Source organism: Daucus carota, chromosome 6, assembly GCF_001625215.2.
Source record: "Daucus carota subsp. sativus chromosome 6, DH1 v3.0, whole genome shotgun sequence".
Classification (NCBI taxonomy): Eukaryota; Viridiplantae; Streptophyta; class Magnoliopsida; order Apiales; family Apiaceae; genus Daucus; species Daucus carota.
In genome coordinates, this window is record NC_030386.2 from 32398158 (window position 1) to 32425933 (window position 27776).

Below are 27776 nucleotides of genomic sequence, written 5' to 3' on the forward strand. Positions count from 1 at the left end.
TAAGGAATTCTAGCTTAGACTATGATTAAACACAGTGTATTCTATCATTTATCCTCGTTTCATTTTCACTAACGATCAAGTGTAAGCAATCATATATGCCACGTGGTTTGGCTATCCTTAATTTCAAAAATAAAAATTTATTTCATGAGAAAAATACAGAAAATTCTTTCTTTTCTATTTATAAACGCTTATATTTTTGTCAAATAAGAATATAAAATAACTCTCTAATATTCAAAAAAGTTATATAAATGTGGTTTTTTTTAAAAGTAAAACTTATTTTTATAATAATTTAATTGCGAAACACCCGCACAAACGCCATATTTCTTTTTATGTCTTCCCATAGAAAGACTGGACGCACTGCTTGATTCTTGGTTTTTTTTCAGCGCAACGCAACCTACAACGAATGACAATAATTCATTGATAGAGAGAAGAATAAGGAGGTTCCTTTCATGTAGTCATATCAATCTATCTCTAAATGAACCCAAACAAAAATTAAAGCAATCAAACTTCTTATGGTATGGATTTGTTGGTATGGTGGCATAAAATTTTGCCAACGGACAATAATTCGAGTTACGACCATCTTATCTTGTTCTTCGAATATTGCTCATCTAATTATAGTACCTGCCTCACCACAATATTTAAGGTTAAATTGATTCTTGTTAGCCCATGTCTTATGTTATATAATATAGTAATTTGTTTCCATGTTTCCTATTTAAAATTAGTTATGGCCATTCGTATCTGTGTATAATTTAATTGATAATTTTATACGACATATTCAATATTATAAAAAGGAAATAATAAGCAACAAACTGCATATTAAATTAGTGAATTGTATGTGACAAAAAAAAATTACTGAATTGTACTGAAAACTAATTGAATAGGGAGTCGGTGTCCACCTATTTGACATTTCTTTTATGCAGAGAGAAATTAAGAAAAAAAAGAAGTACTCACAGTATAGTTTCTGGACTGGACCTTGCTCGTGTAGTAGGCTCTACTCTCTAGGCCCAACACAGATAATTGGACTGGCCAACTTCACTGGCAAGGCCTACAAGTTCCATTTTCTTATCTTGGATCAGAATAAGATCTATTAACTACATTCTTTTTTTCCTTCTCTAGTCTATCATGGATTCGTGACCCTAATTCAGTAATAGAGAAGATTTGTGTACACTACATCCTATGTTTGCTCTAATGCTCTTAACTAAAGCTAATTCTTATTGCTCGTAATTAGACTCCATGTGTCAAATAGTCAAATATATTTTTCTAATCCGGCGTAAATCAAGAAATATCGACTTTCGTAAGTTCGAATTTGCTAGGTTAATATGACAAGATGGACTTGTTATCGAAGAAAAAATGCAAGTGGAATACAAGAAAAGAGAGAAGTGGAAGACCATTCACTAATCAACAACATAATAACAGTACAACACTAAAACCAGAGATAACTAGGAGTAACTAAAGGTTAAGAACTGAGTACTAGTAGTACAGTAGAGTATGGTGTAGTGGAGGAAGAAAAGTAAAAAAAGCAGCAGCAGCAGGTTATACGAATGAAATGTCATATCGGTTAGTTGTTGATGTCACAATCAAATTATAATTTATTTAACAAGAATCAGAAATATTTATATTAAAAGGAGACTCGTCTAATCTTTCAGCTCACACCATTTTCTTTTTGAAGGCACACTCACAAAATTGTAGGTGAATGAAAAGCCCCCACCGTCCAACAAAACTTCCCACACAGTTTAACAGTACCCCTCTGCTTGCTAGCTGCTGCTTCCTCTTCTGACACTCCTTTTATTTCTTCAACTGCTTTTACTCTCAATCTCTCTGTCCTCCATCTTCCTATATACTCCCTCCGTCCCATTGGATTGTTAACATCACTTTTTGGCACGTTTTTTAAGGCCTCAATAAAATATAATTCCATGATGTTTTTTTTTATAAAAAAATTCTGAATAAAAGTTTGATGTCTAAACTTTTATTCAGAAAAAAAATAAATTTAAAAAATATTATATTGCTATATTTTATAAGAGCCTCAAAATGCGTGCAAACAGTGTACGTTAACAATCCCACGGGACTGAGGGAGTATTTATGTGGCACACATCGTCATCTATACAAAAACAGTGTCAAGGGCTCAAGGTAACAAGTGGTGGTAAATTATTTATGACACTGTCCATTTAGCATCTCGATGTCAATTTGCCAAAAGAACGCCGGTCCTAGTAGCCTAGCAGGGATTGTCTGCTCTTATCTTGGAGCGTCAAGAATGAGCGATTAAAGAACCGATAATTTATGCACTCTCGTGTTCATTTAAAAATTATGATCGAAATTTTTTTGATACCTAATATGATTGTATTAGTCACTTGTCAGGAAATCGGATCTAAGATCGCAACACTCTCAGACTCCCGGTCCATGTAAATAGAACATGAAATTCGAAAGTAATGTTTTTTTTTTTGCCAAAAAATTCGAAAGTAATGTTAAATGTTGATATTCTGATGATTAATCAGAGATTCTTCAGAGTACTTTACCTGAGTAGCTCTGTATATAAATTGATATCGCTGGCGAATGGAGTCTAGGGCTAGGGGCGTTATTTAAAATCATTTACTAGACTGACTGACTGAGATACATGCAAGTATATGACACTAATTTACTGTTTCCGAATCATACAGTACCATCTTTGCATGTCATATTCAAGAAACGAGACCACGATGACATGAATTAGTTAATCAAAGATGAAACTGAACCAAAGTTTGTACAAAACGAAATGAAAAAAGAGAAAACAGCAAGGCAAGGGGCCAGGCAGAGGCAAGTCTTTATTTCAAGTGATAGGCATGCACAGCTACTCCTAGTCCTGCTATTACTACATCCACAAACGAACAAACAACCCCTCTATCCCCCTCTCTGCTCCCTGCACCATACAGTAAATAAAAGTATAAATCACACTCTGGAAAAGAATGCATTTACTCTGCTTTTTCTTGTTCAGTTCAGTTTGAGTTGAGCCCAGAAGAATCTAGCTAGACCTGAGAAACAAGCTCATATAATTGTAAACCAAATCTAGCAGCACTAGATCATGGAGCTGGAGCATCTTAAGCAGTGGACAGAGCAGCAGAAGCAGAAGCATGAGGCAGAGCAGCAGTCAGACTTAACAAGACTACTTCTGAATGACTGTTACTACCAGCAGCACCATTCTAACTGTTCAGAGCTTCCTTTGTTTACTACACCTGCTCAGCAAACAAAACCCAGCCTCCATTCAGTACCCTCTTCTTCTAGTAAGATTTCTGCTCATTTCCATTTATGTTTACCACTCTTTTTAGTGTGGTGATAGTAATATGTGTAATGTTAGGGATGAGGGGAAGTAGTGGCTACTTTAGCATGGATCAGTGGCAGGAGCTTCAAGTGCAGGCATGCATCTTCAGGCACATCATGGCTGGGGCTCCTGTTCCTCCACAGCTACTACACTTGGTTAAAAAGAGCCTCATTCTCAACTCTCATTCTTCTTCTCCATATTATTATTCCTCCCCTTATCACTCAGCTTGTAAGTTTATATTTCACCGTGCTATTTTATATGATCTCTCTCTCTCGCCCCCCCCCCCCCCCCCCCCCCCCCCTTTGTGTACTTGAAAATTGCATCTCTCTCTCTCTCTCTCTCTCTCTCGTTACATGACTCCTTTTTGTACTTGGAAATTGCAGTATTGCAATCAGGGGGGTATTGGGGAAGAGGGGGCATGGATCCTGAGCCGGGGCGTTGCAGGAGGACTGATGGGAAGAAATGGAGATGTTCCAAGGATGTTGTGGGTGGCTACAAATACTGCGACCGTCACATGCACCGCGGACGCAACCGTTCAAGAAAGCCTGTGGAAATTCCCACTCCTCCTGCTCCAATTGCAAGTAACAACCACATCACTACTATCAACAACACTACTCAACCCTTCCTTAATTCCAACACAAATCCATCCATTCCTGCTCAGGCACCGACACCCACCACTTTCGGGCTTTCCAGGCCTTCACATTCTCTCGATCTGCTTCATCTCAATCATAGGTAATTCTCTTTTCTCTTTATTATTTCAGAATTTTCCCTGTTTTTGTTGTTGCTTTTTATTCTGTTACATGTTATTAGAGCCAGCAGAATCAAATGCAAAACTTGTTCCCCAACAGGAGAAAAAGAGATATATTAGTAGAAACTAAAATGTTTGGTCCCCAGTAACCTATTTGCTTGCTTTAGTAGTAGGCTTTTCAATAGTTGAATCCAGTGGTAGTTGGTCCCCTCTACATCACAAAATCAATGTACCTGAGATTGTTAACATATTTGCTTTGCCCCACTTCAGTAGCCTTTAAGTTCTAGCCAGAGACTGATACTGGTAGGCCCCTTTTGTAGTAATCCCTCAACTACTTACTGTTGCATATTTGTACTGGTTTCGAATAGACATGAGTATGAGAACTCAAGCCAGCTAAAGCACCAAGAAAAATCATGTTATCAGTGACTCCATCCCTCTTGTTGAGTAGTATACATATGGGGTGTGCTCGGATGTTAAGGGAAAAAAAAAAGAGTAATGTTAGTTTGACAAAATTTCATGTATTTGCAAAGTATTCCAAAAACTAATTTGGGGATGGATTTATTTCCTGATTGCAGGTCCTCTGAAAATAAGTTGTCTGAGGATGATTTCTCGGCAAGTCAGATCCTACGTCCTTTCTTTAACGATTGGCCAAGGTCTGCTCAAGAATCGGATAACAGCTTAAACCTCGATAGCCCAGGGACCTCTCTCTCAATTTCAGTTCCTGGAAATCCATTAGCAGATTCTTCTTTGAAGTTGTCCGCAGGTGCTAATGGAGTGAATTATGGACCTCAAGCAAGTGAAGAACGAGAGCAACCCCAATTACAATGGGCAAGCACTACGTCCCCGTGGGGAACGAATCAAATGGGCGGACCACTAGCTGAAGCATTGAGATCATCATCAACCTCCAAATCTTCACCTACAAGTGTTCTCCACCAGCTGCGCGGAGCAGCCAGTTTTATCAGCACCTGAATAGTTCTCTTTTGATTTGCTTTCCATCTAAGTTGTTGTATGGCACTAATTTATCATCAGCTGGTCTTGAGTATGCTTCCGTTCTAGTTCAGTGTTGTCCTTGTTGTAATTTGACTACACGTAAATTATAACAATGTATAAAGTTCAATGGTTTGCGCATTTCTGCAGATGCTCGTTAGTTACAGATCTCATATAGGATGTTAGTTCTAACAAGTAATGGACAAAAATTAAAAAAAAAATGTTAAACATGTCATATTTTCAAACATGCTGAATAGTATGATCTATAAAAGTTGAACTAACTTGTTGCAGTCTAACATGCGCATGTTTAGGGAAGATGCATATTTTTAACAATATGCGGACGGGGAGGATACACATCTTCAACATTAGGGTCTAGATTCATCCATTCTATATCAACATGAACACAAATACAGGGTGCTAAATTATTCAAAGTGTGTACAAAGTTTTGATACAGCAGTAAAAAAAGCTATTGGTGGGCACATGGAAGATGATATAATCAATCTCCACTTGCACAACCATTACAACCGCAATGCACACACTCTATAACCTTCTCCTCCCTCAGGTGTTTTGGAACTCTGCATACACAAGTAGTCTGAAAGTTGTGATCCCGTGGCTGCATGCATCTTAAACAGCAAAGACGCTCGTAACCAGGCTGCCATTTATTTAGATCAGACAATGAGAAAAGACTAGAGATAATGTTAATGATCAGTGTAAACCAAATACTGCATTTTTGGATATAAGGAGAGAAATTACAAGGATGAAATGATAATATATTATAAGATTCTCACAGACTCCTTGCTATGTGAAATGAAATATTTACATAATTTAGCAGATTTTGTAATAACTAATAAAAAGTTTATTAACATTGACAATCATCAGTATGTTAAATCAATGTTCCAAAATAAGCTAGTAAAGTAATTTCACTACTTTGATCAACCTCCATTACTGCAAAAAGAATCCAAACCATATTTAATTAACCCACCAAAACCTTTTTCCGACATCATGCACGTTTGTATAAAACAATAATAGCATTTCCATGTTCACTGAAATACTCATATATCCTGTGCTAGAATAGTTTTGTCCAATAAAAATATTATTAATGGGTGGCATAGTGCAACATATAACTAAGAACACTTGTATATATATCATTTATGTGGGATTCGGAGGCTGACCTTTTTCCACTTGGCTATTAGATTGCGGTCAGCATAGCCTTGCTCCAAGCAGAACTCATACAATTCTTTGGAAATTTCCTTCCTGCGGTGATAAAGATCGAAAACATATCGACTCTTCTGATGAGCTATCTTAAATATTGGCCACATAGTCTCACATTTTCGCTTGCCATCATGTGTATCATTTTCGGCTGAGATAAAGAGCACATAGCAACATTATTTCCCCAAAAGAGTACAGAGAGAAGAGAGGAACATACACTCAAGATTCATGTGCATGGATAGAAATCAGTACCTTCTCTCATTTTTGCTTGTAATTCGAGGAGAGTGGGCTCGATCAATTCGAAACCCTCTGGGACCTTGACACGGTTTGTTCTCACCTTCGGCATGTTTCTTCAGCTACAATACAATATGATAGGTAAAAAGAAGTATACAATAAAGAAAGATTATATGCATTCATCGTCTAAGTCAGATCTTTAATTCACTCGAGCAAGTCTTCTTCCTATTGATGCAGATTTGTATTTTATGACAAAGCAAGCACAACAAATTCATAAGATAAGAATTACTAAACATTTAACTCAGATTTTAACGCCTCGCTCCTGAGTCCTGAGTATTATAAGGACAGAAAGATAGTGAATGTAAGTGTAAGCGAAATGGAGCATAAAGAGTTTCAATCACTTGCTCCTGAGCTTAGACAGTTAAAGAGTGAAACTAGTTTAACTGATGTGCTCCCGAGTTGGAAGGAAAGCATAAACTTGATCGTTATATTAATATTATCCTTTTATTTAAAATTTTACATCAAGTAATAAAAGTATATTGTCATATCAATTTTTTGAAAAAATTTCCTATCCACTTGGTTTCCTTTTTATCCCACTTTGGGAGTGAAAAATTTAGGATGAAAGTTAATTAATTCACTTCCCTCTTGACTTGCTTCCCTTCCCAAAGAACCTCGGAAGCATAAATACGACTGCGAATATTATTATTTGCTTTCATCTTTATCTGCCTCAGCATGATGTAAATCACTTAAACAAGTCTGGTTCCTATTAATGTAGAATTATATTTTAACAGATTCGTATGATATGAATTACTGGATGAATGCTTCGAAAGGATCAATATACACAAAAAAAAAGTCCAACATTGTCCTAATTCAAGCCTTAAGTAGAATATAAATAATTATGTCCTAGTAGTTTAGGCATATTCAAGGAACTTCAACTCCAACAATGCGCTTTAACCTCACTATATATATAATATTTTATTATTAAAAGTTTACTTTCATCATTAAAGGACAATATAAAGTAGAGAGAGAAAGAGAGGGTGTATAATAGTTTATTATAAAATATAAGATAGGGCAAAGAAAGAGGTGCCTTAAAAATAAGGCTTAGAGCAAGTCCAAGAGTGTCCTAAACTAGTGTCCTAAACTAGAATTTAAGGCATTTTGTATAGATAAGTGCTCCAACAATGTCCTAGTGGTGCCTCAAAACACTAGGACATGCACCAAGTGCCTCATCTTTGGGGCATCATAGCAAGTCCAAGAGATGCCCTATCTCATGTCTTAAGTTATAATTTAGGGCAATTGATGAAAAAACTTGATCCAATAATGTCCTAGTGATGCCTTATATCACTAGGACAACCTCCTCAAGCCCTATTTTTGGGGCACATCTCTCCTTGCCTCATTCTATATTTTATTATAAATTTTCATCAACACTCTCTTTCTCTCTCTACTTTTATATTATGCTTTAATGATGAAAGTGAGCCTTTAATAATATAATATTAGACATATTGTGAAAATAAGGCACATTGTTGGAGTTCAAATGACTAAAGTATATCCTAAATAACTAGGACATAATATTTTATATTATATATGGGGCTTGAACTAGGACACTCTTCAACTTGCTCTCACTAAGCAATGCCCTATTTCACTTTTATCAATAGAAAATATATTTCTCTCACTTTTTACCCATCTCTTCTCTCTCATCTTTTCTCTTTCCTCCAACTTTAATTCAAATGTATTACTATTTTAATCATAAGACACATTTATAAGGCATATTGTTGGAGTGAATACACAAAAATCATGCCTTAAATCACTAGGACACTATATTTTATTATATTTATAAGGCATCTAGCAGGACATTGTTGGACTTGCCCTTAAAGAGGTTGTCCTAGTGATATAAGGTATCACTACAACATTGTTGGATCAATTTTTTTTTTTATCAAATGCCCTAAATTCTAACTTAAGACATCATATAAGGCATCTCTTGGACTTGCTCTTAGTCATCTAATGTTAATTTGCTCTTTCAAAAACTAAAGAGAGGGAGAGCACGATTGCAAAAGAAAAGCGAAAGTGAAGAAGTTTAAAAAAGCTAGCCAGGCTAACTCCTAACTTCTGTCTTTAAAGCCCAAAAAAAGTTGTTGGGCTTCTTTTCCATAACGATCAATAATTAGCTAAGGTGGACTTCTTGCCCATTTAAGTTCGGCATCTACCTGCCCAAGGCCCCAAACAAACACTATGTATTCTATATTCTTATATACAGGACACTGGTTAATATGATCTCAAATAAAAACAAAAATATATTATAAGTACACAACAAAATTCCAGGGATAGACATAATGGATTTTTTTAAGTATTGCAAAACCCCAAATATTTTTGTTATTGTTTGATCTCCCTACTTGCTCAATAATTCAAAAAAAAAATTGTCATGGTTTATGATATATAATAATATACTTATCCATGTATATAAAGCCGTGACATGAGGAACTGAGGGAAAGGGAAGTTATTAGCAGTTGTCTAAATCAAAGGATAAGCTTTGCTTTTATAATCTGAGCAATAAATATTTACTTATTCTATACATAATACATTATATGATTATAATGTAACTATTTTTTGAAAAATGAGATAATATTATTAAATCTGAGGCGGGAAGGGTTTTCGGGGGAAATACATATATACCATACCAGCCACATTTTTTGTGGGCATCAAATTAAATTCTTTTTACTTCCCCAAAGCCCAAGTTGATGATTACCTTTGCTAGCATGTGATTTGCTAGAAAAATCATGAGATATTAACATATAATTTAACAAACAAATATGAGTAATTTCTCTTTCTAATCAGTGCCAAAAAGCTACTTCTAATCCATAAGAAGTAAAACTTACATATATACATATAATAAAAAGTTTCATGAAACAAGTGCACTGAGTATGTCTGAACTTAGAAGCTTTGGTGCATAAATTTTCCATTTAAAAATATATATAAAGGTGAGTAAAACCTTAAAACATCATTCAAACAAACTCTTAAAATCAGCATAACAATATGCAGATATCCACCAAGAAACTTTATAGGAAACCTGGAACTGTCACTGCCAGGAGAACATTAAATTAAAAAAAATAAACACATATGTCGCCTTGTTCCAACTTAAGCACATGAATCCAAATCATACATCTACATAACAAATTCTCATCATTGGACAAACTTCAAAAACATTATAGATCGACTCATATACATCAACATCATACTATACTGGCTACATATAATGTATAAACATATAAATTACATAAGCGATGGGACTAAAATGCCTACGAAACCTTACTTAATTGCAGCAAATTGAGGGTAAATAATAGTAAAATCCTGCTGCGATATCACTATACTCCCTCTGTCCCAATGAATTGTATACAGTTTCCTTTTTGGGACGTCTCATCAATTGTATACATACCAAAATTAGTAACTTTTATAATATAAAATAACATTACCTCAACTACTTTCCTCCACTATCTACTTTTTATAATAATATAAACACTATTACATCCACTACTTTCCTCCACTATCTCAAATCTATTATTAAATATAAATGAGTCCCACCACTCTACTCACTTTTCACCTAACTTTACTCATTTCTTACACTTTTTCTTGGTCTCCGTGTCCCAGCCATTTGTATACAAATGACCGGGACGGAGGGAGTATTATTTATAGATAGATTAAGCACTATCAATACCAGCGAGGTGATAGTGGGTAATTTATATACTGTAGGTGATATTGTGAGGAGATTTTCATCATTAATCAATCAATCAGTATTAATCAAAGAGTTGCTAATTAAAACAGAATTAAAGGTCAATGAAACAATAAAACAGATTAAACAAGTTGCTGAAAGAAGGTTACCTGGGAATCGAGAACTGCGGCAGCAAGACTACGAATCAAGAGCTTCAAGAGCGAGAGAGTTAGCGTGAGTGTTGAAAAGAAAAAACTAGTGGCGAGTCTATTGAGATTTACTAGTGGGCCTTACTGGGTTTTCGGGTTCAGGGGATTTCAATGGGCTCAGCATGTATAAAGTATAAACACGCCCAAGACTTAGTTGGCCCTTTTATAAATACATTCGTAAAGTTAAAACCCCAGAATTCTATGGACTTTTTTGAAAAATACATCATGCGCCCACGGCCCAACATCTAACAGGCATCATATATAATAGAATCTTGATAAATAAATACACATGAGATTTTTGTTAAAAAAAGTCAATAAAAATGTTTATTTATCAAAAAATAAATATATTATATGATTAAATTTTATCGGTTTAAACTTTAAACAATAGTTTACATTTTTGGTTAGATTATAGCATTTCATGCATTGTAGGCCGAAGACAATATGCTGAAATTCTTGTAAGAACTTAAATTCCATTATTCTATTTAAGTTATGGATCAGTATAATACTATGTCATTATTAGTATAATACACATTATGAACAATTCTAGAATTCTATTTAAATAGAATCTACTCTTATATATAAAAGGAGAACCAAGGGCAAATTATATCAAAAAAATGCCCGTGAAATTTCGATTATGTCCTTAGTTATGATGTAATTACAAAAATACCAATACTTAATGTAATTATTATATTCTCACTAATTAATGAACTATGTACACAATAAATACTTATATTGATTGCTCTCATTAATAAAAGTATTATTGTAATTTATTCATTTTCATATATTTAATAAATTTTGTGCACATAATTTGATATCACTCATAACCAAAATAATTGGTTTTACTGGACTGAATTTAATATTTCAATCAAAACCGAATAACAAAACAAAAAATCAAACTTTTGTAGAGAATATTACTAGCAAATTAAGAAAAAATTTAAATAAATATTTTATTTTATTAAAATTAGTAGTTTCGAACTAAATTACTAACAATAAGATTAATATACAATCGAAATTACTAATACTAATTATATTGAAATATACAAAAATCATAAATGAATAAAAATTAAATTAATATGCTTCGGTATTCGGTTCACCAAAATAAATGCTCACTCGTATGTGTGTGATCTAAAAGAGAACAAAAAAAAGAGAATGAGGGACCTCATCTATATACCATTAATCAATAAATAATTTAGTGAATTTGAATTGCATATTAAAATTATTCAGCTTAATAAGCATGTCGAGAATAAGTACTTAGACTTGAAAAATACTAGGATCAGAATGAGATGTATCAAAATATTTATTTAAATTATTTATGATAATTATATGTATATTTATATATTACATGTTACGACACTACTTCAAACTCTTAAGTGTAAATTAATTTAGTTATGTTGATCTTTATTTTATTTTAACTAAAAAGATCATATTTCTATATACCTTTCAAGGCCAGATCCACATTGTCCAGAATATGGCTCAAGTTTATTTAAGTGACCGGAGTCAGACCAAAAGTCAAGTTACATGTCATGCAAATAATATAAAAATCAACTAGGAGAATAATTTCGAAACATCAGATCTAATAGATAAACAATCATCGTAAAAATTTCTTAAAGAAGCATGTAATATTTTTTGTCAAGGCTCCGCACAGACCCGGGACAGGCTCCAGACGGTCTTAAGAGCCAATACTTGGCCCCATCATGGTCCCACTAGGTCCCACCCCGACCCTACTAGGTCCCACTTAGACCCCGTCTAGACCAACTCGGGTCCATCCCCGATCCCGAAACCCTTACCATTCTACTTAATCGCATTAGTTTGTATTTAGTTTGTATTAGAGTAGGATCCTATATATATATTATGCATGTTCCTTAGTTAAAGTTCAATTAAAGATCGTCTATCATATTTTGTCAAAAAAAAAGATCTTCTATCATATGATTATATCAAATTAATTTGACCGAAAATTAATTTAACAATCGACTGGACAGATTAATATCAGTATAAACGTTTCATATATAAATTATGTGGTGTTAGTTCATATTGAATAATAATATGTCCATATAACAATTTGAATCATGTATTATTAACATTATTAGTTGATTTTTAAAATAAAATTAATATTTATAAAATTATAAAATCAAATATATTATGCAAAAAATTAAATTAAAATTAAAATATATAATTTTAAAATAAATATTATAAATTATGGGCCCGTGCCTAGCACGGGCTTTTATGCTAGTTATGGATTAAACTCCAGACCAACTCAATTTTCGAACCAAATTTACACTATAAGCCCAACACTAGTTAACTAGTATTACAAGTGGAAGAGCACCGCGTCGAATGACGATGATGATTTTTTTTATACAACTTAAAACAACTCAAACTCCAGGTTCTCGCCTGAAGCTCCGTACTCAAGATAGTTAGACCCTTTGCCCCGAGATACAAATTTTGGAATGATAGCATCGTAAGGCTCGGGTACTTCAGGCGGAACTGCACATCGTATCAGTGCCCAGTTAAGTCCTTCAAAGAAGGGGTGCTGCTTTATTTCAGCAGCGCCTCTTGTATAGCCCAGACGATATTCAGGTTCCTTCACCAACAGCCCTCTGATGAGATCCCTGGCCTGAAAACTCACAATCGGGGTGTCTGGGAATTGTAGACTATGCAGTACTACATTAGCTAATGTTTCTTCATTTCCTGCACCTTTGAAGGGTGTCTTTCCATACAGAAGCTCGTACAGAAATACACCCAGCGTCCACCAATCAACAGCACTTCCATGACCCTCACCTTTGATAATCTCAGGGGCAAGATATTCATGTGTACCAACAAAAGAGTTAGATCGTGCTTCTGTTGGTTCGGCCACAAGTAGTGGCAACGATCTCATACGGGTTGCAAGATCAGTTTTTGCCTTCCTCAGTTTCCCAGAAACAGGTAAAAGCCTAGGGGTGAAGCATGATACTTGACAAGAGGGCTTCATGCAGAAAGGATCTATGCATTTGGATCCTGCACACGGACCTGATACCCGTGGGGGTTCTGTAACCAATGAAGATGATTTCAGGAGCATCGGATTTACAGCACATCTAAGTGAGAGGTCAAAATCGGAAAGCATGATATGCCCATCTTCTCGAACCAAAATGTTCTCTGGTTTTAAATCTCGATATACAATGCCAAGCATATGCAAGTATTCAAGGGCAAGAAGAACTTCAGCTACATAGAATCTGCATATGTAAAAACACAAATAAGTTTTGAGGCAAAAAAACCATGCATGCTAAAGTGATTAAGTTATTCCATCTCTGACAGCAAACGAAAATGTGATACTGTAGTATTTAAATAGTATGACATAAATACTGCCTAAGGTCTCATTACCAGTAAACTAAATAAATACCATAAACAAATCATAGCAGTTTGAATCCTAGCTGTACATTCATATACCAACATGTGTCACACTTATTCAGAAGAAAATGATTTTAATATTTAGGGATTTTATCTGCTTCTAAAGGCCTTAGTTATGCATAACCCTGGAACTGTTGTGGATACAATATGACATGTTCGTACCTTGATGCTTGTTCAGGAAAATATCTGCTGGGCTGCTTCTGTCGGAGTACATGCAAATCTCCACCTGGACAATATTCCATAACTAGACATGACAAATTATCTGAAACGAACTGTGCATATAAAGTAGGCAGAAAAGGATGGTCCAGAATTCTCAATATTTCTCTCTCAGTTTGGGCCCTTGGCATCTTCTTCCTTTGCGCCAAAAACTCATTGTCCATTACCTTAATGGCAAATAGACAGCTTGTCCCAATCAATTCAGCAAGATATACTGTACCGATATCTCCACCACCGAGCTTCTTTAAAAGATTAAAATGTCCCAGGCCAAGAAATCCACACTGCTTCATAACATGCTGGATGGCTTGCCACCTCGAATCCTTTGACATATGGGGTCTGTTGCCGTAAATGGATCCACTAAGATAGCTATCTTCACTTAAACTAGTGCTGCTACTGAACTCACCAATGCTACTCTTTGAGCTCTGTGAGAATTCCCCTTTTTCTCTAAACCGCGAGTTATTACTCGTCTTTGGAATAACAACACAAGCATTAACATTGAAGTTTGTTTTGCTTGAAGCATGGTTCACATTAGAAATGCTTTCAGTACTAATAACTACAGAGCTAGGTACAGGATAGTCCCTCCCGGTCTCTTTTTTGGAATCTACCAGTGAACATTGACATTTCTGGCAAACCAATTCGTTTGTCCTGATATCCAACTCACAATTAACATCATCATGTCCATTAAATGTTGATCTCTGCTTTGGTTTCTTCTTTGCAAAATTCTTATTTCTAATAACTGGCTTAAATGTTCGTGGAACATTTTTTGAAAACTTTCCCAACTTATTGCTGCTTATTGAATTAGGTCGAACCCTTTGAAACTTCGCTTTCCGTCTCAATCTTGGTGCATCTTCGTTAGCTAAATGAGTTGATGCATACAGATTCTCATCAACATCTTCTTTCAGCTTAGCAGCGGCTGATATACTCCTACCATGCTTCGAAAATTTATCATTTCCAACATGATCAGGTAGAGAAGCAAATGAGCTACTGACTTCTTTCTGTAAAAGCTCTACCTTTGCAGGCTGTCTACTAACTTCCATTGATGCAGATACAACCTCATTTTTCCCGAGTGTAGAAACTTTTGTCATTGTTGTCAAAGGAACAGCAAATCGAGGAGACATATGGGAATTGTAATTAAATGACTGTGACTTCGGCTCTTGATGACATAGAGGCCCCTTCCCCCGTGTACCTGATGTACCTACTTCAGGAACCAGTGATACTTCAGATCTTACATTTTTAGCTTCAGCTATGGGAAGACCTGATTCACTAGTTTCAACCAAAATAGACCTAAACAGGCTACTCAGGTTTCCACTTTCTGACATTGCAGGAGACCCTGGTGGCTTTGACAACCGTTTCATTGCTGCTATTTCTGAGGCCTGAGATATGCATAGTCCTCTCAAAGCTTGCTTTAGAGAGACTTGTTCAGAAAATCCAATTCCAGATGTAGAAGCACTCACTCTCATCGGTCGTTTTGAATCCTTTTTACTTGGGAGTGCTGAAGCCACTCTATTGTCTGGACTCTCGCCCTTCGATGATGTTTTGATATAAATTCCTTCAAATAGCTTATTAATGTCATCTTCTATTGGGCTAATACGGCCTTGTCTTGACACAGAAGTTTTCTTTGCTTTGTCATGTGCATTGGGTTGATGGATTCCTTGATAATTCTGACTAAAGTTTCGCTCTTCATCTAATTCAACAATCTCCCCAGTACCATACAGTGAGCCCATTGTTTACAAAGATATGTCCAACAACTAATTTACAAACAACTGGACAGACTTACAAGTTTGGAAAGTATTAATTTCCAGAACCCTTAATAATGGTTTCCCATTGTCATGCTTTCATGTCTACATTCTGTAGCTTTCCCATAGCTGCTTCACTTTTGGTTGAATATGCATCGTCTAATACCTGAAATGACCAAAAGGTCCAAAACTTAATTAGTATATAATGAAAACCAAAAGTGTGAATATATTTGAGCTTCATCAACATAATTAATACTATTAAGCCTGATTAAAATCTATTAAGCCTGACTATACGTTCATATACTCCGACTGTTATGCAACTTTGGGCCTATGAAGATATGTCCCTAAAAAATGATTATACGAACTAGACGAAGATTATTACTAATTACATCTAAGATACCTTCGATTATATTTCAAGCTACTGAGGAAGGTATTTGTTGAAGTGTTAGCTACGATTTCAGAGTTGAAAGTCCTATCTAAACTAAGATAACTCAAATAAACGAAATCCTGAATTCATGACAGTAGGTATAAGAAAACGATCTAATCTTTAAGTACAATCTATTCGGTCCCCATTACTTGTACAACTAAATAACAATACTACCATTTAGGAAATCACAACCTTCCATTCCTACTTAAATCAATTAACACACACAAACTCTTCAAGCCGATACAAATGATAGAAACAATAAGTATCTATCAACAAATAAATCACTATCCAGCAGCGACTGTCACATCCAAATCAAAGAACATGTCATTGAAATCAAATTTCTCTTTCAATATTCTTATACAAAGTCCAAAAGTAAAAGTAAAAGATATAGATAAAAAAGAGAGCTTTACTTCCTGATCTTCTTCTACAAAACATGGTCAATTTAAACACCTAATTAACAGCGAAAAAAAGAGATTAAAAACAAGTAGAAATTTTATAGATAAGTTCATAAACATACAGATCAATCAAGAAACGAAATATAAAGATATAACATAAAATAAAAGGATAGATTCAAAAACGAGCGAGAAAAATAAAAAAGAGAGAGATTCAAACAATATATACTCACACTAGAGCAATCGAGCTGGAGAGATCTGAAGAGACACAGAGGCAACGGAGAGAGAGAGAGAGAGAGAGAGAGAGAGAGAGAGAGAGAGAGAGAGAGATGCGATAATGAAACGCTAACAGGTTTCTGGAGGTGTTTTAACGGGAATAATGTCTGGGTGATTGGGAATAGAGAGGGTGCAGAGTCTATAGATGCAAGCACTTGTGTCTATCTATCATTTCTAGTTTTGTTTGGGTTCAGTGTGTCCTTTCTGAGACAGGGCCCACAACCTGTGGTACAGTATAGTAATGTGTCGCACTAGGAACCTTGGACGCCGTAATGAATTGTTTCTTAATTCATTTAATTTAGGAATAATAATTAAATAATCATGCCCACCATCGTTATCCTTTGGATTCGCAGTCGTATTATTATATTGTAGAGTAGTGTTATTGTTTTGTTATTTGTGTATTTAAAATCTGGATTTTATTTTGTAGTCATATCATGATTTAGTATTTATTATAATAATTTGTTGGGCCGCACAACACTCGTTAATTTCGCATTATTATAGAGTTCTTTGATTGTTGATATTCAAGATAAATTTTTTTTATCTTTCTTATGTTAGACTTGGGTTGAACACACTCAACATGTCGTCTAACCATCTTAGTCGGAAAGACTTTCGACACAGGACCTCCAATCGTAATTCTAGAGAGCCTTCGCACATCGAAAGACTTTCGACACAAGTCGTCCAAGACCTCCGATCATAATTCCACGGAGCCTCTTCATATCACACAACTACAACCGGCAATCCCATGATCAACTCTCATACCACTTATCGGGTCGCGCGACACCTGATAACTCCACATTAGTATGATATTGTCCGCTCTAGGTTGTGGTCAAGCCTGCGCGGACTTGTTTTCGGGCTTCTTTGAAAATTTCTCATACAATTGGAGTCCTTTGATTGCTTATATTCAAGCTATTTCTTTATCTTTTCAATGTGAGACTTGAATTGGACACACTCAACATAAATACATAATTAACCTTATATCTTTGGAGAAATAAGGATGAAATCGTTTGCCCCGACTAATAAGAATACATGAAAGGGATGTGATATAAAAATAGTTAATCAGATTGGAATTTAATTAAACTTTTTGTATCTTTTTGAATATGAAATGAAATTCACATATTTAAGGAGAAAAAAGCCCAACATTGAGGAAAAGGTTTTTTTTATTAAATAATAAATTCGTACCTGCAGTGTTGAGAAATCGTTTTCTAGAAAAAACCTAGTCAAGAATGTGTATTATGAGTCAAAAATAAAAAGCCCAAAATTGGAAAAAGGTAAATTTTAGAATTTAATTCATATAAGGAAAAGTAAAAAAGAAACAATGTTTTACATAATATCTTAAAAATACATATATTAATCTGCTAAAGATATTTGCTATCACAGAATAGACAATGTTTCTATGATACGTATATTTAAGTTATTTTGACTCTATAATACTACAAATCTATACCAAGTCATAAAATGATAAATATGATTTTAAAAAAATCATTAAATTAGTTGTGATTAATGGTCTGATTAACTATTTTGAGTAATCTTTTTATACCAATTAAGAGTTTGTTTGTCCAAAATTTAAGTTATTTTTTACTTCAAAATGAAAAACATCTGTTTGTTTAATGAGTCAGAAGTTGGTTTAAAATTATAAATAAGTATGAAATTGACTTAAACTCAGAAGTTAGCTTAAGATATTTTTTCCAGTGAATTAACTTTTTTTTATAAAAATTACTTAAAAGTCAGGGTCACCCATAAATCGCATTTATTTATGTTATTATACTTTTAATAAGTCATAAATTATTAATAAATTAAAATTACCTAAACAGACATTTTAGACTCCATACTCATCACATAAGTCAAATGTGAGATTTTTATATGATTTTAATTGATTTCAAACAATTCCAATTGGCCACTAGATTTTATAGCAAAATTTAAAATTCCAATCAACTATTCCAAGATTTTAATAAATTTTCAACTATCCAAATTGAATACCCTCAGTTCACCCCTAAATTTTATATGTCTGGCTCATTATTATGTATACAAATGTCTAAGAAGTTGTAACCGATCAAAATTAATCAAATTTATAAATTTTAATTTTGGTCATGACACGACGAAGAAAAATCGTAAAACAATTTATTTGTCACGTATACGAAGCTCACATCTAATGCTGCTCGAAGATAACTACAACTCCATTGAAGGTTTAGGTGGATTAACCTAGCTAAAACGATGGTGACTTGACATTGAACCGAACCGAATATCACAAATCCATGTTAAATTGATGATTAGGTTCTCGGCATCTGAACATGACAAAGTGGCAGAGTTGCGGTCCACATCAGTCTTATCTCTGCTGCATAACATTAGCCTGCGAGGCTCTTTAAACGACAATAGTCGACCTAGGATTCTTTTTAACAAGGCTGGCCCGAACTCTTCTTATGGACAACTATGATCCAGCCCATAGGAATAGAGCACATGTACAGTTTATTCGTTCTATTCGATTAAAATACAATCTCATTTTATTTTCTATTTTTAAATTTAAATATACAATTGTTGTTTAACACTTCTTTTATGCGTCTTTATGTATTTTATTCAAAAAACTTTTGGCTCAAATAATTATAAAATATTATGAATGTAAAATTGCTAAAAATATAAGAAATTGGACATATTTTATTACAGGTCTCGCTGGATAAATTTTTCGGCAAGAGAAATGACCATTGAAATGGAGATATTTTCATATTCTCCATAATTTTGTGTATAGTATTTTTATTCAATTTTTAATGATTTTATCATATTGAAGATGCACATACTAAAAATTATTATTTATTTATTAATTAAGAAACCACTAATTTGTTTTTTAAATTTAAATCCTGAAGTTTATATCGACTATTGTCTATTGAGAGCTTAGTAACATATATTATTGATCTAAAACATCAGCCTATTTTTTTAAATTAAAAATGGTTAAAAAACATCATATAGAAAAGTTATATAGGCTGTATTAAAAGTTCTTCATAATATATATACATATCAATTTGAATATTTGTAGTATCTTTAATAAATACTTTTGCTTAAATCATGGGAGCTGTTTTGGTCACGATTATAATTTTGCAGGCTGGCAGCAATCACAATTTTTTTTTATTGCAGTGTTCGGACGTTGTTGACTCTTTGTATCGACTCCAAGTGGAATGATTTCCCTTTCACATCCAGATTATAAAAATTATTTTTTTACAAATCGCATCCAGATAATTTACTCTTAAGAAAAAGATTACAAATCGTCACTGGTGACGTCCACGAGTCAGACCCATCCCTCTCCCTTCGCTGTCCGCTTTGCGATTTACACTGTTCCACGTATACACTGTGGCCGATTAAAATAAATATATATCCCATAAAGTGGACTATTTTGATTTAAGAAATGTTTTTTTTTTGTATAATATCTTTTTTATGAAAAAATATTTAGGTGGACTATTTTGATTTAAGAAATGTTTTTTCTTATAATATCTTTTTTATGAAAAAATATTTAGCACCCAGGAAAATATTCCTATTACTAATATATAAAATGTAAAAGAATTCCTAGTACGTATTATATATTAATATTATGATTACATTTTTTAAATTTTATTACAGTGTGTCATTGTCTCACGAAAATATATTAAACAGGATCGTCGTGGCGAATGCTCGGTCAGCAATTCACTGGGAAAATAATCATCCACGTGTACGGCCACGGAGTGGCTGAACGAATCACCCAATAACGCAGACCTATATAACTAAACGCTCTGTCTTCACAAACTCCTAGACGCTTGAAATTCAGCAACAACAGCAGCAAAGAAAATAACACGACCAACTAATGGCGGAAAAATCGTTCAAATATGTCATCATCGGCGGTGGTGTTTCAGCTGTAAGTATATCTTATCCATACAAACAATTGTATCTATTTTCTTGCAAATACAGATTCACTTCAGCTTCCGCTTCCTGTATCCCCAGATCCGATTTAATATTTGTTGTTTCGATTGAATTACCGTTTATATTATGTGATCCGAGGTTATGTTTTGACTAATTATTGTTCGATTTCGAGATTTGAGTATCTAAATTTAGTCAAACTGATGAGGATTATTTAAGTCAAACGGATGATAATTTTGTTAAGGACTGATTCTGATTTGTGCATATGTATCTGTTTGTGTATTAGTCTACTCGCTTAACGATTAGTAAGGCCTAAGTAATAACTCTGAAATGGTGCTCAGTTTTGCTTTCGCCGTGAGGTTACTTTGCATATGATATATAAATTTATTTTAAATAATTAAGTAGTCTATTTTGTGTATTTATTCTTATGGCTCCCTGAGAATCTGTTCAGTCTGATAAGGTTGTTACAGTTAGGTCACAGGTGAGTGTTTGAATAGTTATTTAGGGCAATGCTGTTTACACTTTCCAATATCAATGCTTGTTCCCTACGCAGCTAGTGATAGTGCTACATGCCTTCATATAAGAAAAAACGATAATATGCTTGAAATTTATAGTCTGAGTTAATGCATATGGTTGCCTTATACATTGTGGTGTGGTTTAGGGATATGCTGCCCGCGAGTTTGCAAACCAAGGAGTTAAGAAAGGAGAGCTGGCAATTATCACCAAAGAGGCGGTAAGATGTTGTTTTGTCTTGCTAATTTCTTTGTATTTAGTCGTCAGATGAGAGCATTTTGGTAAAGATTCCAAAATTGTGAAGTACTGTATGCCGCGAGGAGTTTTTGTAGCTGCTTACATATACCTTTGACAATTTTGCTCAGCTTTTGCATCGAAATGTTATTTATTCAGATCTTTTGATGATATTATCTTCTTCTACCTTCCCAGGTGGCTCCATATGAACGTCCTGCACTAAGCAAGGGATACTTGTTTCCCGAGGGTAAGTAATTCACTTTACTAGGGGCAATGTTTGGAAAAACAATTTCCTGAGCATATTGCATACTTAATTTCTACAGTTTTTTTGTGTATTCTGAAGCTGTAGCTATCTATTCTTTTTCCATTTCCGAAAGCTGGTTGGTTTGGTATACTTTTTAACTTCATAAGATGCATATTATTTATTTCTACAGGGGCTGCTAGGCTCCCTGGGTTCCATACATGTGTTGGAAGTGGAGGGGAGAAACTGCTTCCCGAGTGGTATGCTGGTAAAGGTATACAATATAGTTTGAGGGAAAAGATTTTAACGGAAGATTGTGCTTCTACAATTATCTTATTCCTGTTTTGAATTGCATTTACCTGATGAATGGTATAACAAGATCAAAATATTCCTCTGTAACATGTGAAAAAAATATTCCTCACAGGAATAACATTATTTCTTAGCACGGATATAGTGAAAGCAGACCTTGCTTCAAAAACTCTAGTCAGTGCGGCTGGAGATACCTTTAAATATGAGTCTCTCATAATTGCAACTGGTTCCACAGTAAGCATTATCGTTATCAATTTTGTCGATATTTATTTTCTTACTTAATTCTTTATTTTCATGCTATCTCATCAATTTCACACATACGCAGGTACTGAGATTAACAGATTTTGGTGTACAAGGGGCTGATTCAAAAAACATTTTATACTTAAGAGAAATTGATGATGCTGATAAGCTTGTGGAAACCATTAAGGCTAAGAAAAATGGAAAGGTTGTCATCGTTGGCGGAGGATATATCGGTCTTGAGCTTAGTGCAGTCATGAAGCTTAATAATTTGGATGTCACAATGGTTTACCCAGAACCATGGTGCAGTAAGTGGAGAATAAAGATTTCTAGGCCCATTTTGGAGTTATTTTTGCTGTAGCGGTCCCTTAATTGCTATCTTGCTTATTTATGCTTGCAGTGCCCCGCCTTTTCACTGCTGACATTGCTGCATTCTATGAGGAGTATTATAAAAACAAGGGAGTGAAAATAATTAAAGGAACAGTAGCAGTTGGATTTAATAGCAACGATAATGGGGAGGTATGTACTTATGCTATTGAGCATTAAGCTTTACTTTGTTTTTAGTTTGTACTTGTCAATTTTTATTTATCCGATGCCTGGGAATTGGGATCTATGTAACATCTTCTTTTTCCCCGAAAATTAGGTGAAGGAAGTGAAGCTTAAGGATGGTAGGGTGTTGGAAGCGGACATTGTTGTTGTTGGTGTTGGGGCAAGACCACTCACGACACTCTTTAAGGGTCAAGTTGAAGAGGATAAAGGTGGAATAAAGGTTTGTGTAATTACCTGTATAAAGATTAGTAGTTGAATTATTTTATAGGTCTTATGGAAACTAATGTTGGCTCCATTTTGGTGTTGAAAAGTAAACACGTGTCTTCCTTTGAAACTCCTGTTGGATCGTAAGAATCCAGCAGTTCTCATTCACAGCTTATGCATTATAGTGCATGAAGTTTACGTTTTTGAAAGTTGATTATGCTTCCATCTGTTTCACACTTGATAACTTATTAAATGCCTGTAATAGGGCGTAGTATGTACTATATTGCTGCAAAATGTCCCTATGGTAGAAAAAACTCCAATCCTTGGTTCAGTTGGAACCCTATGTTTTAGTTGTATGTTCTTTGGTCTCAAGCCCCCTCTTTTTAGCAAGCCCCCTTTTTTTGCTAAATACGTAGCATGCCCTTTTTTAGTCTCAAGGAGTTACGTTCTGTGATTGTGAAGTTTACCATCTGGTCCTTTTGTTGACAGGCTGATGCATTCTTCAAGACAAGTGTTGCTAATGTATATGCTGTTGGTGATGTTGCAACTTTCCCCATGAAAATGTACAATGATATTAGAAGAGTTGAGCATGTTGATCATGCGCGTAAATCTGCTGAACAGGCAGTAAAGGTTGGTAATATCTGCATTCTTACTGCTAAATTTCAAATCATCAGGATGCATATGTAATGTAGCGGATGCTACAAAATCCAGCGATTGTTGGAAATTTTGCTGAAAATTGAGTTATCCTTTGCAATGTATCTGCCTTCCGTTCCTTAGATAAGCAACTCTTAGTAAAAAAATAGTTAGTAAGCAAGGCATAGGTTGCTTTTTTGAACTGAATTGGACATATGTTGGTTGAATTGATTGGTGAGACCTTGTTGGTGCAGGCAATTTTTGCAAGTGAACAGGGAAAAACAATCGAGGAATATGACTACCTTCCAATGTTTTACTCGCGTTCTTTTAACCTGTCATGGCAATTCTATGGTGATAATGTTGGCGATGCTGTAATCTTTGGCGACAACAGTCCAAAATCAGATAACCCCAAGTTTGGGTCATACTGGATCAAGGATGGAAAGGTTGTGGGTGCATTTTTGGAGGGTGGTTCTCCTGATGAGAACAAGGCTATCGCCAAAGTGGCAAGGGTGCAACCTGCGGCAGACAGTCTGGATGTATTGGCAAAGGAAGGCCTCGCATTTGCTTCGAAGATTTAAAATTTGAAATTTTAAGACCGAGCAAGTTTACTAAAATTATTTGTCTGCCCTTGATTTTCAATATGTTACACTGTTTGCTTTCTAGATTTCTCAAGGACAAAGTACTTGCACTTGTAATTGACTTCAGCATTGATACTATTGGTTTGTACAAATAATAATTATCATAAAAACTAAAGGCATTGTATCGATTTTACTCTTATCTTTTGGTTTGAGTTTTGCCTGTTTAACGGAAAATAAAATTTTGAAAAATAAATTTTTTTTGAAAGATATTCTCTAATAATAATTTTCGTATATAATATTTAAAATTTCGTGGTATTGACAGACTCATCTGATTTTAGCACTTTTTTTTTTTGAAGAGATTTTCAAAAACATACCCACAGGAATCAATCATTTAAAAAAAAAAAAGAAGCATTCATCATTTTATTGAAAAAGTGAATTCATCACAAAATCCTAATTTAATACTACCAAAATTCAAATTTTCAAAGATAATATATAAATTTCTAATTAAATAACTCAACATTTTAAAAGATTATTTTTAATCCTTATTGGATACACAATATTTTAATAAATTTTTTTATATCCAAATTAAATACACCCGGATTTAACAATACAAAAAAAATCCTTCAGATACACCTCCTAGAACGTATACACACCTCTGCACCCACGTGAATTTACCAATATGATGATTGCATTTGCATCAAACAACAGGATATGGGCCATTTTCACGTAATGCCTCTGTATTAGCAGTATGAAGTTGAAAATTGATGATTTCCATCAGCATGCTCAGAGTGAAGCTTCCTCGCCTTAAGATCATCGCGGTAGTTCTGATATATATAAGTTGCAAATCCCCAGATAGCCATTAGCATGGCAATTATCTTTACTCCATTCATTTTATCATGGAAGATTATCACGGAAGCAATTGGAGTAAGCGCCAACGAAAGAGTACTGATAACATTAGAGAACAATGACGAGACCACAAAAATCAATCCTACTACACCAACAGAGCAAACCTGCCATGAAACTGCTGTACCAATTATAGTCATAATATAAGATGTTCTTCCTTCAGCAAAACCATTCATTTCTCCATGCAACGTCCTCCATTCACCACTTGCAAAAAGCCCTATAATTGCAACACAGGTAGCAACAACCGATGTGTACATCTGCATATCTAAAACTACGGCAAATGTTTCTCTCTTTAGAACCTTCTGGAATGTAAGCTGCATAAGGGATAACAAAAGAGAGTAAAGTGCCGAGGCAGCTAAAGTGGTAAGAAATCCAAGGGCGTACTTCCATTTAGAGAGGCCTGACGGTCCACTAGAATCGTCATTGACAGCAATTAGAGAAGCAGATAAAGAAAGAACCACGACGGAATTAAAAATCAGGGCAGTAAATTTCTGAGAATTTATGAAGTATGAGAAGATGGCATTAAAGGCTAATTGGGTAGCGCAAATTAACGAATAAGTAGAAGCAGACAAGTACAACAGTCCAACAGAATAGAGCATATTGTCTCCTGCAATGACTACACCAAGGATGACATATATAAATGATATAACAGCAATTGAAGAAGATGTGGATTCAGTTGAAGGCTTTAGAGTAGAAGAGACAAAAAGTAATGGGACGAGAAGTATAGGAAAGGCAGCAGTTTGAACAAGTGTAGCCAACCATTTACTATTCCCGCCTTTATCATAGTAGTATCTCCCCAGAAGAACAGCAGCGCATTGACCAGCCAGAAGAAAGAAAATATTGATTGATACCAAAAGCCACCAGTGCCAGCGCTTAAATTTTTGTAGAGGCAATTGATTTAGTGAAGTTCCATGGTGCACCAACACTGAAGCTTCATTACCTGCCATTTAAAGATGGTGCAAGAAAAGTGAGAGGAAGATTATATAAAGATATAAAGAGATTAAAAGAATCCTCCACAGTTCTTCAAGAAAACCATGTCACAATCGATTGGTTAAGTTCAGTAATAATACTACGCGTTTTAAACATATTTGCTAAATCATACTCTTTATATCAAAAGGTGGATATTTATGCAACACAACGTTAACATCCTTGCAAATTGCATAAAATTTCTCAAGAACAGAAACTTCTCTGCAAAAATATTCATTACGCAAGAAAAATATATCCGAAAAGTTACAGGGGGTATAATTATAGCCATAAAATTTCATCCCATCCTAGCGTATTGCTATTCATATCACATCCATATATAGCAGACATTTACTCATATTCTTATTATGCAAAGTTGCACAAAGGTCAACAACTGCCCTTGTATAGTTAAAAAATAATATATGATGGATAACATCTTCTGGACGAAAGTAGTGGAACCACCAGGAATCATCACATTTACTATTCAAATAGATTATCAACCATAATTCCCTACAAGTAACTACCTTACACTGTAAAAATACATATGGTCCTGCCAGTGGCGTTTTTAGGATTCTTATCTCATAAAATTAAGGAAAAATAACAGCAATGCATCAAGGATACCTTAATGGATAGAAAAACTACAGGACAACTTAGGCAGCTGGTCAGGCAATGAAAAAACTGCAGGCCCCCTATGGATTGAAGTTCAACGTACTCAAATGTGGGGCGAATGTCTAAAGCAGGTCACTGGAGAAGAAAATTATCACTGAATTGCATTCTAAAAGATAAATTGTCCTGATAATTGGACTCTAGGAGCTCTCTTAAATCACATGACAAATTTGAAATTGTGTGCCCAAAGAATCTCAAAGTTCTCGTAGAGCAGGGGGTAAAATCACAATGATAGGAGTTTGATGACAGGTTAAGTTAGTATGGCCGTTTTATCACTCAACATCATATTTCACCACTAGAGATATTTATATTTTTTCATTATGCATTTGCATTCCACGGAGCACCCCGCATTTTGCAAGGAACTATTGGCAACAATGAGTACTATTTTGCAACTTATTTCTTCATTTCACAGTTGGCTGCTAAATTTCATCCCGTAACCTTTGTACTAAGCTACAAACAACCTAAATGAAACATCCATATTAATTACAATATGTTTTACAACAGAATTCTTCGTACATGTAACAAGAAATGACGAACCATTCACAACCAAAAGCCGAAAAATTCCATAATAAACAAAATACCTAAATTTCGACTTCACCCCCCACTAGGTACCGAAAATGGGAGAGTTTCGGTCATAATCAAGCATGGACCTCCAAGTTCCACCATTTAGTAAAACAGTACAGTTTTGTTATAAATATATTAGCCTCTTGATATGTTCTCGGCAGAATAAATTAATTTGTAAATCATAATTATGATAAAGCAAAAAGAAACTACAATACAAGAGATTTTCTAAACCCTGATTTCTAGTTCACATGGCACTTGAAGTTATCAACGTGTACATATATAACCACAGTCATAGCAATACATATATATGTGGAGAGAGAAAGAGAGACCTGGCATATTTAGAGAGATTGATAACAGAGGGAGATTGACTATCGGCGAGTCTTGATGCACGGACGGTGAAAAGTGGAGAATATTTACGTGTCTATTATATAAGTATACAGCCCATTGCCCTGTATGAACTATGAACTATGAACTATGAAAATACTAATGAATATCA

General features: G+C 34.6%; 5 protein-coding genes across 5 annotated transcripts; 2 read left to right on the forward strand and 3 right to left on the reverse strand.

The window, feature by feature from the left end:
- Positions 1-2849: 2849 nt before the first annotated feature.
- LOC108225611 (growth-regulating factor 3) lies at positions 2850-5168 on the forward strand. The gene is made up of 4 exons (XM_064080405.1): positions 2850-3254; positions 3329-3520; positions 3676-4024; positions 4616-5168. The coding sequence occupies exons 1-4, from the start codon at positions 3056-3058 to the stop codon at positions 5007-5009; spliced, it is 1134 nt and encodes a 377-aa protein (XP_063936475.1). The 5' UTR covers positions 2850-3055; the 3' UTR covers positions 5010-5168.
- A 106-nt stretch (positions 5169-5274) lies between these two features.
- Positions 5275-10484, reverse strand: LOC108225194 (protein BUD31 homolog 1). Its single transcript, XM_017400017.2, has 4 exons — positions 10344-10484; positions 6489-6592; positions 6200-6387; positions 5275-5679 (listed from the first exon to the last, which is right to left on the reverse strand). The coding sequence occupies exons 2-4, from the start codon at positions 6580-6582 to the stop codon at positions 5524-5526; spliced, it is 438 nt and encodes a 145-aa protein (XP_017255506.1). The 5' UTR covers positions 6583-6592; positions 10344-10484; the 3' UTR covers positions 5275-5523.
- A 2047-nt stretch (positions 10485-12531) lies between these two features.
- LOC108227997 (serine/threonine-protein kinase D6PKL1) lies at positions 12532-16970 on the reverse strand. The gene is made up of 3 exons (XM_017403444.2): positions 16768-16970; positions 13926-15881; positions 12532-13588 (listed from the first exon to the last, which is right to left on the reverse strand). Exons 2-3 carry the CDS (start codon positions 15701-15703, stop codon positions 12742-12744), a joined length of 2625 nt encoding a protein of 874 aa, XP_017258933.1. The 5' UTR covers positions 15704-15881; positions 16768-16970; the 3' UTR covers positions 12532-12741.
- Positions 16971-20408: 3438 nt separating this feature from the next.
- On the forward strand, positions 20409-24383 carry LOC108228047 (monodehydroascorbate reductase). Its single transcript, XM_017403517.2, has 10 exons — positions 20409-20684; positions 21348-21419; positions 21629-21680; positions 21868-21948; positions 22099-22217; positions 22309-22528; positions 22621-22739; positions 22864-22989; positions 23463-23603; positions 23861-24383. The coding sequence occupies exons 1-10, from the start codon at positions 20634-20636 to the stop codon at positions 24182-24184; spliced, it is 1305 nt and encodes a 434-aa protein (XP_017259006.1). The 5' UTR covers positions 20409-20633; the 3' UTR covers positions 24185-24383.
- A 401-nt stretch (positions 24384-24784) lies between these two features.
- LOC108226815 (probable purine permease 11) lies at positions 24785-27729 on the reverse strand. The gene is made up of 2 exons (XM_064079658.1): positions 27610-27729; positions 24785-26027 (listed from the first exon to the last, which is right to left on the reverse strand). The coding sequence occupies exons 1-2, from the start codon at positions 27614-27616 to the stop codon at positions 24925-24927; spliced, it is 1110 nt and encodes a 369-aa protein (XP_063935728.1). The 5' UTR covers positions 27617-27729; the 3' UTR covers positions 24785-24924.
- Between the last annotated feature and the right edge of the window lie 47 nt (positions 27730-27776).

Coding starts and splice junctions, on each gene's coding strand:
- LOC108225611 (XM_064080405.1), top strand. CDS start 3,056: ATGGAGCTGGAGCATCTTAAGCAGTGGACAGAGCAGCAGAAGCAGAAG. Junction 3,255..3,328: donor TTCAGTACCCTCTTCTTCTA/GTAAGATTTCTG, acceptor GTGTAATGTTAG/GGATGAGGGGAAGTAGTGGC. Junction 4,025..4,615: donor CTGCTTCATCTCAATCATAG/GTAATTCTCTTT, acceptor TCCTGATTGCAG/GTCCTCTGAAAATAAGTTGT.
- LOC108225194 (XM_017400017.2), bottom strand. CDS start 6,582: ATGCCGAAGGTGAGAACAAACCGTGTCAAGGTCCCAGAGGGTTTCGAA. Junction 6,388..6,488: donor ACAAGCAAAAATGAGAGAAG/GTACTGATTTCT, acceptor TCTTTATCTCAG/CCGAAAATGATACACATGAT. Junction 5,680..6,199: donor TAATAGCCAAGTGGAAAAAG/GTCAGCCTCCGA, acceptor AATAAATGGCAG/CCTGGTTACGAGCGTCTTTG.
- LOC108227997 (XM_017403444.2), bottom strand. CDS start 15,703: ATGGGCTCACTGTATGGTACTGGGGAGATTGTTGAATTAGATGAAGAG. Junction 13,589..13,925: donor TTTCCTGAACAAGCATCAAG/GTACGAACATGT, acceptor TTACATATGCAG/ATTCTATGTAGCTGAAGTTC.
- LOC108228047 (XM_017403517.2), top strand. CDS start 20,634: ATGGCGGAAAAATCGTTCAAATATGTCATCATCGGCGGTGGTGTTTCA. Junction 22,529..22,620: donor TTACCCAGAACCATGGTGCA/GTAAGTGGAGAA, acceptor TTATGCTTGCAG/TGCCCCGCCTTTTCACTGCT. Junction 22,740..22,863: donor ATAGCAACGATAATGGGGAG/GTATGTACTTAT, acceptor CCCGAAAATTAG/GTGAAGGAAGTGAAGCTTAA.